A 12,705-nucleotide genomic window follows, 5' to 3' on the forward strand; every position below is an offset into this window, starting at 1 on the left:
AGTCACTAAAGTCTTACTGTCAGGTGTTTTCCCCATCCCTCCCACCCCGACACAGAAACCCACTGACCCTGTCAGGTTAGATGGCTTGGCAGCTTACTACAGTGTCTTCGGGTTAGGTGGCTGTATTTTCAGCTATCATCTTGGCTATATCTTTAGTGCTTTAGCAGCTAAGCCAGGAATTTCCAGCCCTGATTTTTCAACAGTTTAAGATACTTTTAATTACTAAATTTTTACCTCAAAAATTTTTGATGTTTATATATTTTTCTGGTTTCGCATAAATTTCCAATCTTAATTTTAAGTAAAATTGATGAATATTAGGGAAAAATCACCCATCAAATGGCTAAGAGGTTGAGAATATTTGACAAAGTGACAACTGTTTGACACACAATATGTTTATTTCACACCACAATCACCTTTGGGTCCTAAAGGAAATATAATACTGTTTAAGTTTTGGTAATGTACAACTCTGAGAAAATGAAATTTTAATTTAGAGGGAATACACAGAGAAAAACAAGGAAGGAATCATAGAAGTAAATATATCACTTCTAGAATATTCGGACACCTTTAAAAAGTTGACCTGAGGCCTCTGGGAAGGGGTACTTTCCCTAGCCTGCCATAATCTTTGTTGCAGTTATTCCTGGGTCTAAAAAACCTCTTTCAAACCACAAAGACCCCAGGCGGCTACTGGAGGGAGCTCCCAATCAAAGGAGAAGCCAATCTATTCACCTGTGTTTTTCAAAACTCATAGGTTTTACACAATGCTTAGGGCAAAGAAGGTTTCGGACAGAATTCCACCTACAAGTTAACAAGTGGGACCAAAGCATAAGCTGATTAAAGACTGCGGGGAGAGGAGTAAGGTTAAAGTATTTAAATAAATACATTACCATCCAAACAATTATCTACTGTGTGGGGAGAAACTGTGCTAGGCGTTGGGGATGCCGAGATGAAAAGACAGCCTATGTTTTCAAGGAACTCTGTCCTCATGTTGAGCCAACGTGAGAAACAAGGGTCATGACAGAGTCATGAGAGAGTGCGAAGATAATAAGCCCATGACACAGGAATGACTAAATACAGAGAAAGGAGCACATAAAAGTGGTGAAGGGGGCAGGAGGGTGTGTCACGTGTCACGCATTCCAAGAGGAGGAATCAGACTCACTATATATCCTTGAATGATCAGGTGGGAAGGAGGGCATTTCAAGTGTGGAGAATACTTTCTGTGCAAGCAGGTCAGGAGCACTGCCCTGTGGACGCACTCTCTAGTTTAACAGGGAGAACACAGAGGGGAGGACTGGCAAATACAGGGACCTGTTTTCCAAGCTAAGGAGTTTGATGCAGAAGCTGTGAGGAACCACCTCAGGGTTTTAATAAAGCTGGAGAGTGACATTCGATTTTCATTTTTAGAAAGATCTTATAGGCAACAGTGTAGAGGACTGAAAAATGAACACAGGGAGTCCAATTAGGAAGCAATCACAGAAGAGGACAATTTGAAGAGATATTTAACAGGCAGAAATAATAATACACACATGGAAAGCAATACATATTAACTGAAGAAATGAGTGTAAAGGGGTAGGGAAGGGGGTTGCTTTAGGATACACGAGAGTGAACATCTGCAAACTAGAGCAGAGAAGGGCTATCAGTTCAGTCTGAATGTGTTAAACCGGAGGGTCTGAGACCCACTCATGCAGAGCTGTCCAAGTAGAGCTAGACACACAGCCTAAGAAGGGTATTCATGGATTTAGGTGACATTTCAACGTGGAAGAAGGAGATGGTAAAGGAGTCTGGAAGGCTAGAGAACACAAATAAAGAGAAGACCATGATATCATGGAGCTAAGGAAAGAGCAAGTTTATAGATAGAAGAGTAGTCAAAAGTATCACATACCCCCCAGGGACTGTTCAAGGTAAGAAGAGAAAAGCATTTGTTAGGTGAGGCAACTAGGAGGTCTAGGGTGACCTTGGCCATGATGGAGGAAGTCAGACTGTGAACCGAGGTGTGAAATCCAATGAGGAAACAGAGGTAGATCTTACTAGAAGCTAGAAGAGAACATACCCAGGAGAACAGGGACTGATAGGGTTTTGTTTTTAAGATGGCTGAAACCTGATTATGTAATTATATGCCGAGAGCCAAGAATCAGTAAAGGAGAGGATGAAGATGACGAGAGGTCTGAAGAAATCATGAATCTGCAGAGCAGGGAAAGGACAGCACTTGGCTGGACCATCTCGTTCACTCACAGCCGGGTGACTTTCCAGCCTCTCCGCTCCCCAGAGGGAGCCCGGGTCACGGTACTGACATCACCTGAGAGCAAGCTGCAAATGCAGACTTTCAGGCCGCACCCTAGACCTACTGAATCATAAGCTGCATTTTAACAGGATTCCTAGGTGAAGTGAATGCACATTAATGTTTGAGAAGCACTGTTCTAAATACAACTGATTTGGAAAAAAATATTTTTACAAGATATTCTGAGCTTAAGAAGAAAGTAGTCTCCACTTCCCCCACTGCAACCTCTGTGTTACCATGAAGTAAGAGAATTAGCAAAACTAAAGGACATCAATCCTTTGGCTATTATTACGCACCCTCCACCCCAATTCCACTGGGGAGGGGGGTGGGAATGGCTAAATCACACTTGGAAAACTCTAGGTTAAATAAAAGCCAACAAATTTCTTAACAGCGGGTTTTCCGAATAGTAATAACATACTACTACCGTGAATTCTGGTTTCCTAAAAGCGGGGTAGACTCCAGCTCCTCCGAAGCTCACTTGACCACGGAACCCTATGCAGAAGTGATCATTTTAATTCATGCTCCTCAAAGAAGGGTAGGCTAACCTTCAGTGCTGCTATTCTCCACTGTGTGGCAGACAGAAGGGGAACAGATGGGGAACCCGGAACACCTGGGTTTGAGTCCTGACTACGTATGTGAAAGAACTCTGACGACTCTGCCATACAAATATACAACCACATTATTATTTCAGGGACCTGACACATTTTAATCATTTGAAAATACTTCTGAAAGAAACCTTCCACTTATGAGACACTCTTCTAAATGCTGCAAGCAAGATCACCAGATTCCAGTGACTGGAGGAGCATCCCTTCATATCAACTCCTCAGTCAGTCACAGGACAGACCACAGAACCACAGGGTTCTTCCTGGAACCCTGCAGACTAGGACACTAAACAAAGTTGTGGTTCTGGAGTGAACTGCCAGAGGGTGGCAGCTGAGGAGGCGTGTAGCCAATGGGAAGCCAGGGCAGTTACCAGGCAGCATGATATCTTGATGTCCTCAATAACCTTTAAGTCTCAGTTGAAAATGGAAGTCAAACTAATATTCAAAAATATTTACTGCTGGTCATATGGTTGATTCTTATTTCCTTACCAGCAAAATCTTCAGCAAAATGGAGGTAAAAATAATCGTTTTTTTCCTTTTTTGTCCACCAGAGGTAAAAGAGCCTAAACCTCATTTTCCTAATGTAAGATGTGATGACACTATAAATGCTCTGTATATTCAGCATGAACATTACTTGAATAAATGGTAGACAACTAAATATATGGGTTCCCCCCCATATGCTATGCACTCAAACTAAATATATGGGTTCCCCCCCACATGCTATGCACTCAAATGTATGTGTATAGCATCCAAATATTAAGTTTAAAAATCAGTAATGGGAACTGAAAATGTAAAGAATGAGTTCTGGTCTCCTATTTCTATGGGAATACCATATAGGCGAGAATATTTTGGTTGCAATTAGCTTTTTAATTTCGTTGACATTTAGGAGATGAATTCTGGGGTGTACCTCTACTATCACATTTAAATGTGCATTTCTTCAGCAAATAGCAAAAAGGATGAATGATAATTGCATGTTTGGAGCAACCCCAAGTTGTATAAAACTGACTAGAATCCACTTCATAGGAAGGGTGAATTCTCTTATTATAACTTGTAACTTGGAAATTATAATTTACAGTTTGGAAACAAATAAACATAATACTTGTGTACCACAGCAGTTTGCTAATACAGAGAGGTTTTATGTGGAGAGAGCTTTCTATGTTTGTATGTATACAAAAAAGTGTTTCTTCGTGTGTATACAGTCTGTGTGTGGTGTTAATCTTATACATGATTTTATAAATATAAAATGATACCCATCTATTAAATAGCAGATCTATCTGAGAAATTCTTACCTCTGTAAGTATCTAGTTTAGGCAGACTGGGGTATCATTTTATTTTTATGCTCTTTATAAAATAATTTGAAACAAAAATTGGAAGTATAGCCTTGGGTGCCATTTTCCATTTATCATCCCAGTTGAAGATCAGCAGCATAAATTCAGGTAAGAGCAAAACATTTGGCACATGAGAGGCTACAGTTAAAAGAAAAATATGAGTCTGAAATATTATAAGTAGAGCAGCGCTGAACGATGTTGCCAGTGGGGCCCTGAACTGGAAAAGAGGAGGACATCAGTGTGGTTTAGAAATATAATGAGCTTGGATCCAGCTGTCAACATCAGCAGCAAGACAATGAAAACAGCTTAGGATTCTCACTGTAGAATTCACAGGTCAGAGCCAGCCCATAAAACAGAAGTGGGACCCTTCATAACAGGACTTTCCAGTCTTCACTCTCTCCCCCAGGTTGTCATTGAAATGAAGCTTTTTTAGATCAAAAAATACACCATCCTACCTACTACTAAATGAATAAAGAGGATTCATGTATTATGCTAAGTTGTTGGTGCTTCACTTCATTGATTTTAATTATATCCTGTTATTTTAGCACAGTGTTACTGACATTTTGGACTTGGTAATTCTTTTCTGTGGACAGCTATCCTGTGCATTTTTCTCTAACACCACTTTGATCCTTCCCCTCAACAGATCCTTCGTGGACGAAATCATTATGCTGAGTAAATCAGTACATCCAGAGATTAACAGTAAACCTATTTCCAGCAACAACGCAACAAATGCTGCAAAAATGGTGCTATCTTATGCTGCAAATTGTCCAATTGCTTACAGGGAAATACAAGAGTTAAACTTCATGGTCTCGACTTGCATTAGGTAACTGGACCTTGGTTAAAATATAAAAATAGACCACAGCACAACAGGAAAAGGAAACAGGTCTAGTTCTAAACTGAAAGGAATCATCAAGGTACCAGTTAGGCTTAATCTTAATGAATGACCACAGAGTTTTAAATTTCTAAAAAGAACCCTTAGTCAGATGGTCCATAATCAGGACACTGGCATTTGTATAAATCATTCTATCTTTAAACATAATTATGTTTAAATAATTTATATTTAAAAATGGCTTTTAAGAAAGTTTTTTTCTTTAATACCGGAGTTCTCTAACTTCTCTACACATGAGAACCAAGGATTGGCTAGGAATCATGTACTTTTTAAAGATTATACAGAAGAAGACACTGACCTTCTGTGAGCTGCCCGAACACCGACCACCGCTCTTACTAGCTGACCAGGATGTGCTCAGGATACCTGCCTTACTTTTTTAACTCCTCACATGATCAGCTCTCCCAGAGGGTCCTCAAGTTCAGGCAGTAAGCTGAGGATAAACTCCTGTCTGAGCCCATAGCCCAAGTTTCTACCCACTGTGCTAAACGGCCTCTCCCATGGAGGATGGCATAATTAGGCAAATCCAAGTCCTTAGAAAGCAAAAACAAATGGTATAGCACTTAGAACAAACATCTTTGAAATGAATTACTATTTTCTCCAACCCCAAGTCTAAGTCACTAACTGATCAAGAATCTAAAGACCCTGTAAAACTAATGTATTTATTGCTTGTTTTCAGGATGATTCCTCTTTGGATCTAATTCTAGCAGGCTAACTCTTGCTTAAATCCCAGAGAGCGTATACTGTAATTTTATGAGCTGAATAGCTTCCCACTGAGGCCTCAGCTCTCCTGCTGCAGGAGCCGGTGCTGACTGCTGTAACAAGGAGGGTGTCTGACAGATGCTGGCTTAGTTCTCCTTCCTTCCCTTCTCAAAGTAGAAAGAACAGGTTTTGTTAGTCTTCCCTGACCTTGAAGAAAGAAACTAAGTACCTGTTTTCCAACATCAACTGCTGAATGAAAAAAAAAAAGGGGGGGGGTGCTATTCAGACTTGATATCAGATATTATTAAGGAATTACTGCTAAGTTTGTTAGGTATAATAATGGTATGATGGACATATTTTTTTTTTAATTACTGCTACTGAAATTTGTAGGTAAAATACTTCTGGAATTGGCTTAAAAAACGGCACATAATAAAATAAGATCATCAAAATGTCAAAATGGTGGTAACTTCTGAAGCCAGATGATGCATATGTGGGTTTACTTTTAAAAATGGTGACACTATTTAAATCGGTTTAAAATAGCAGCTCCATCAATCTTACTGTGAGGCTACCAAAATGCTTTAATACAGGGGATGTAAAAAAAAAAAATAAACTAATGGATAAATGTGTACTGTCATATAAATGCTCTTTACTTAATGATGAAAATTATTTTAAAGTCTGACATGCACAGAGGTCATCAATGAACTCTTTAAAAAAAAATACTAGTGCAAAACATCTAATATTTAGCCCATTTTTGGAGCTCTTCCTTTAGTTACTTTGTACAACTCATCATTATCTTCCAACCAGGTCTTTTTTATTCCACATAGCTGGGCTGTCTTTATTATGAATATTAGTGTAATTTCATGTTCTGCATCTTCTGAGAAATTGTATGAAGGAAGTCTATACATAATAAAAATCACAAAAGTAACTGTTATTTGTTAGGCATATGCTAAACATACAACATTTAGCATGGAGGGAACTGGTTGTATAAAAATTTGCTCTGTGTAAGAATGTGACAGACTCATGAAAGAGCCATACTTAACAAATAATGACAATAATTTGAAAAAGAAATCCTGGGTTCTTCATGAATTAAAAAAAATCACTTAAGCCTTTAAAATTATATTCCATACTCTCACATTAGTATTTCATTACAATTGTGAGGTTTTGTAATCCTTAATTTTTATTTTTAAAATTGCCATTGTGATCTTAAAGAACAGGTTAAACTTAATTAAGTTGCTTGTATGTGGTTATTACTATTATGTTTTGATCAAACTTTCTGAGATAATTACAGACTGACATGCAAGTGTAAGATAATACAGAGAGATCCTGTGTGACTTTCACCTGTTTCCCTCAGTGGTGGTATCTTGGAAACATATAGTACATGGTTACAACCAAAATAATGAAAAGGGATACAGAACATTTCCATTTTCAGGGACCCCTCATGCTGTCTTTTTATAACCATACCACTTCCTCTTCCACCCTGACGCCCTGGCTTAACACTGGCAATGACTAATCTGTTCTCCATTTCTCTAATTTTGTCATTTCAACCAAGTCATATAAGTGGAATCACACAATGTGCAATCTTTGGGGACTGACTTTACTCATTAAGCATACTTTTCTGGAGATTCATCCAGGTTGCTGCATGTAACAACAGTTCGTTCTTTTTTAATGCTGAGTAGTATTCCATGGTGTGGATGTACTATACACTTTGTCTAACTATTCATCCGTTGAAGGACATGTGGGCTGTTTCCAGTGTTTGGTTATCATGAATAAAGCTGCTATGAACATCTGTGTATGGGTTTTTGTGTGAACATAAGTCTTCATTTCTCTCGGATAAATGCCCAGGGGTGCAATTGCTAGGTCATATGAGAGCTGCACATCCAGTATTTAAAGAAACTGCCAAACTGTTTTCCAAAGTGGCTATATCACTTTAACACTCCCACCAGCAATGTATGAAGGACCGAGTTTCTCCACATGCTTGCTAGCATTTGGTGCTGTCACTATGTTTCATTTTAGTGTGTAGTGATACCTCATGGAGGTCTTAATTTGCATTTCTCTAATGGCTAGTGATGCTGAATATCTTTTCAAGTGCTTATCTGCCATTTATATATGCTCTTTGATGAAATGTCTAGTCATATCTTCTGACCGTCTTCTAATTGGACTATCTGGTTTTTTTTACTACTGAGTTTCGAGAGTTCTTTATTTTAGATACTAGTGGTCCTTTGCCGGATATTTGGTTTGTAAATAAATACTTTCTCCCGGTCTGTAGGTTGTCTTCTCATCCTCTTACTAGGCTTATTCATAGAACAAAAGTTTTTAAAGACTAATTTATCAATTTTTCCTTTTATGGATCATGCTTTTAGTGACAAGCATGCCTACTGCTAGAACCAAAAGATTTTCTCCTGTTTTTTTCCATAAAAGATAAATAGGTAAAACATTTTACATTTAATTCCATGATCAGTTTCGAGTTAGTTTTTGTATAAGGTGTGAGACTCAGGTCCTTTCTTTTTTTTGCTTATGGATGTCCAATTGCTACAGCACCATTTGTTGAAATGGCTATCCTACCCTGTGAATTGTTTTTGCACCTTTGTTAAACAGCAGTTGGGCATATTTGTGGGTTCTCTATTTGGTTCCACTGATGTTTCTCTTCACCAATATCACAAAGTCTTGACAACTACAGCTACGTTAAAACCTGAAATCAAATAGAGTGATTCTTCCTACTTTATTCTTCTTTTTCAAAGTTGTTTTAGCTATTCTAGTTCCTTTGCCTTTCAGTATGTATTTTATAATAATATTGTCAGATTATCTACAAAAAAAATCTTACTGCAATTTTGTTTGATAAGAGTTGGGTTAAACCTGTATATCAATTTATGAAAAAGTGACATCTTTACTAGGTTGAGAATTCCAAACAATGAACATAGTGTATGTCTCTCCATTTATTTAGATCTTCTTTACTTTCTTTCATCAGCATTCTGTAGTCTTCAGCATACATGTCCTATACCTGTCATTTTTAGATTTATACCTAGGTATTTCATTTTCTTTTTGTGTGATTATAGATGGCACTGTATTTTAAATTTTGGTGTTCATTGTGAGTATATAGAAATACAGTAGATTTTTAATGTATGTCTTGTAAAAATCCTGTAAACTTGTTGAACTCACTTATTAGCTCTAGTTTATTTATTTTGAAAATTCCTTGGGATTCCTACAGAGTCAATCATGTCATCCACAAATATAAACAGTTTTATGTCTTCCTTTTTGAGTTGTATGCCTTTATATCATGAGAATAGGTATCCTTGCTTTGTTCCTGATCTAACGGGTAAAGCATTCAGCCTTTCACCACTAAGTATAATGCTAGTTGTAGGTTTTTTTGTAGATGCTCTTTAACAAGCTGAGGAAGTCCTCCTCAATTCCTTTTTTTTTTTTTTTTGAGGGTTTTTAAACACGGCTGGTGTTGGATTTTGTCACATGCATTTTCTGCACTGACTGCTATGATGTGATTTTTCTTCTTTGTCCTATTAAAATGGTAGATTATACTGAACCAGCTCTGTATCCCTGGAATAAATTCCTTTTGGCCATGATGTATATATTTTACATATGCACATGTATATGATTTCACATATTGTTGAAATTCTACTTGCTGGTATTTTGTTGAGAATTTTTTTCATATATTAATAAATGTTATCAGTCTGTACCCTTTTATTTTTTTTTTCCTTTGGTTTTGGTATCAGGGCAATATTAGCTTCTTAAAATAAAAAAGGAAATGTTCTACCTCTTCTATTTTCTGGAAAAGATAGTGTAGAATTGGTGTTCATTCTTTCTGTAAATGTTTGGTAGAATCCTCCAGTGAAACCATCTGAACCTAGATATTTCTTTTTGAAAAAAATTTTTAAATATTTATTTATTTATGTATTTATTTATTTTTGGCTGCGTTGGGTCTTCGTTTCTGTGCGAGGGCTTTCCCTAGTTGTGGCGAGCGGGGGCCACTCTTTATCCCAGCGCGTGGGCCTCTCACTATCACGGCCTCTCTTGTTGCAGAGCACAGGCTCCAGACAGACGCGCAGGCTCAGTAGTTGTGGCTCACGGGCCTAGCTGCTCTGCGGCATGTGGGATCTTCCCAGACCAGGGCTCGAACCCGTGTCCCCTGCATTGGCAGGCAGATTCTCAACCACTGAGCCACCAGGGAAGCCCGGGAGGTATGCTTTTTATACTTCACCTGACTTGGTAAAATGACAACTGTAACAGACTGTTGAATTCTTCAGTGAAAACAATTCTTCAGTGAAAATACCAATGCTGTTGAACTACTGTAGTCAATTTTGGGGTTCAACGGTTAATCAGACATGCTCCAAGTATTATTCCTGATAAGTATTTACTCACTGCTCACTGTGTTGAAGGCACAGTGCTACTTGTGGCCTAGGACCCCACCCTCTGCCACCCTTAGGATGAGTGCTTCTCCAGTCATTTGTTTTCTAGAATCCCCTTCTGCCGCTGCTCTTAAGATTCTTGCCCAGAAGGTGGAAACTCCAGCATTACTCTGGGCAAACTACACATTTTCTTATTCTCATTTCTGCTTTTTATGAAACAGAGTATAGTAATACATTTACCTAGGAGAGGATTAACTGTCTATTCCTGTATGTATAATAAATAAATACCATATCCACATACACAAAGCACAGAAGAACATGGTGTGTTCACAAAACTTCCATAGTTCAGGTTGATCAATGGAAATAACTGATACTACAAATTTTATTTATTAATTATGGCAGAATTCCCATGCTTTGTATAATGTCACATTGCAATAATATAATACTTTCCATATTTAAGCAGAAGTGGATACAAATAGCTACAAATGTTTAGTGTCTTAAAACATTTCCAAATTTCGTTAGTGTTTTTTTTTTTTCCCTCTCAAGAAACATAAAAAAGATTTTAAGGAAAGTATATACAAAGATCTGTGAAAGCATTTTGGCTTCAAGTGAAGGCTCAGAATGTAACTGAAGAGCCTGATATAAGATGAACATTACAAGGCATTTCAAAGGAAAGAAATTTTCTACTTTACGACTTTCAAGGACCATCTGTGACTAAAAAGCTTACAAGGGATAATCAACAAATGAATATTAAGGTATATAAAAAGTTTCTATTAAGAAGATAAAACATTTTAAAAAGGCCTCTTACTTACCTCTTCTACATTCGAAGCAGTCTTAGCCGAAGTTTCCATGAAGATAAGTCCATGTTCTCGTGCAAAAGCTTCACCTTCTTCTTTTTTTACTTCTCTTCTAGATTCTAAATCACTAAACATGGGAAAGAAAGGGCCAAGTTATCAACCAACATAGTATAATTAGAGACATCTGTGGAAACTGTACCATAAGATTCAAAGTTGTGCTGACCATTCTTTCAATTAATTTTCTACACATAATAATCAACTTCATTATTCAATGTATTATGAGAGTCAAAAAGAGCACACTGCTTAGCTTCAAAGAACTAACAATCCAACTAAGGAAAGATTCTAAGTTAGAGCCCTAGAATGCTAAAACTAGAGAAACCCAAAGGGAACATCTAGCCCAAACCCCACCTTTGAGTTACAGTGGGTTCCCAAAGAAGGGAACCACCTTGCTCAACATAATAATTTGAGAGAGCAAAGTTACACTAGTCCCCTCACCCTTTAGCCAGACTGACTGAGTTTCTATGAATGTGATAAAAATAAGCCACACAATTTTCAGAAACTACAGGAAATCGCTTAATAAAATTCAAAGCAGTATAGAAACATTAATTAATTTTTAATCCCAGTTAATTCCCAATAGAACTGTTAATGGAAGAAGAGAGAGAGAAACAAAAGTCTAAGCTAGAAATTTTGGACAGAAGTATGGTATTCATTTTTATCATACTGAAATTGTATTAGTTAAGGTAGGGGTAAAAAGTAGAAGTCTCCTCTTCAAGTGTGTTTTATTGTAAAAAAATTTAAACTTTACTACTACAAATTTATGTGCCCAGAAAAAGATGGAGAAAAATATAATATCCATGTACTTCCATCTAGCCTTGACACATATTATTTTGACAGATTTGTATCAGATTTCTTTTCTGTTGAGAAATAAAATCAATAGTTACAAGTTGACTGTGCTATGAAATACTAGTGGTAAAACAAGAACATAAAAAGCAGGCAAACTCAGTTTGCAAATATTATAGCAAGACTGGACGAGGATAATTTATCCAACTATAATCTGGGGGCCTCCTGTGTGCCAAGCCCTATCCTGGATCTGGGGACAGACCACTCAACAAAACAGACATAGTACCAACCCCCTGCCCCCAGGTGGAGCTTATATTCTAGTAGGCGTCAAAAATGGGGGAGGGGGGGACACTAGCAACAGTGACATGGTAACGTGCTCCTGAAATTCAGTCCCCTTATCTGACAATCATTCTTAAGGGAAGATTAGCTTTGAGGTACACAAAATCTTCAAGAAAATACTTTCCCTTAACTGCCCTTTATCCCATTTTATGCATATGCCACATTTTATTTAAACAATCCCTTATTTGGAGATATTTAAAGTTACTCCCAGCTTTCCCCTACCAGTATCGCTGATGATGCCTGCATTTGCAAATGTTATCTTAACAACAAGGGTTAAGGATGTGTACATTTAAGGGATTGTTTGAAAAAAAGAAAGCTCTGTATTTCTGTTTTATCACTCTTCGTTTCCTCAGTTTTCCAGGTGTAAAATCATATTGTAGTCTTTGACTTTTCACTCCATTAATCCCATTTAAATTGCTTTTACTACTTAACTTTCTTTCCTAAACCATTCTCTTAATTTATGCTTTTTTGTTTAGGGTATTCTAATCCCTTGACTATTAAAAACTTTCATCCTTGCAGACTCTGTGTCCTATTTCTTGTATAACCAATTTCAAATGTCACAGTTAAGAAAAATCCAT

General features: G+C 37.4%; 1 protein-coding gene across 2 annotated transcripts in view; it reads right to left on the reverse strand.

The window, feature by feature from the left end:
• RAB2A (RAB2A, member RAS oncogene family) overlaps positions 1-12,705 on the reverse strand; it is a 71,520-nt gene that overhangs the window by 13,201 nt on the left and 45,614 nt on the right. For both annotated transcript variants that reach the window (XM_024127064.3, XM_055091255.1), the window contains exon 6: positions 10,964-11,075. In XM_024127064.3, coding sequence (XP_023982832.1) covers positions 10,964-11,075 — 112 coding nt within the window. The remainder of the gene's footprint in view (positions 1-10,963; positions 11,076-12,705) is intronic.

This window comes from Physeter macrocephalus, chromosome 15 (genome assembly GCF_002837175.3).
Source record: "Physeter macrocephalus isolate SW-GA chromosome 15, ASM283717v5, whole genome shotgun sequence".
NCBI classification, from domain to species: domain Eukaryota; kingdom Metazoa; phylum Chordata; class Mammalia; order Artiodactyla; family Physeteridae; genus Physeter; species Physeter macrocephalus.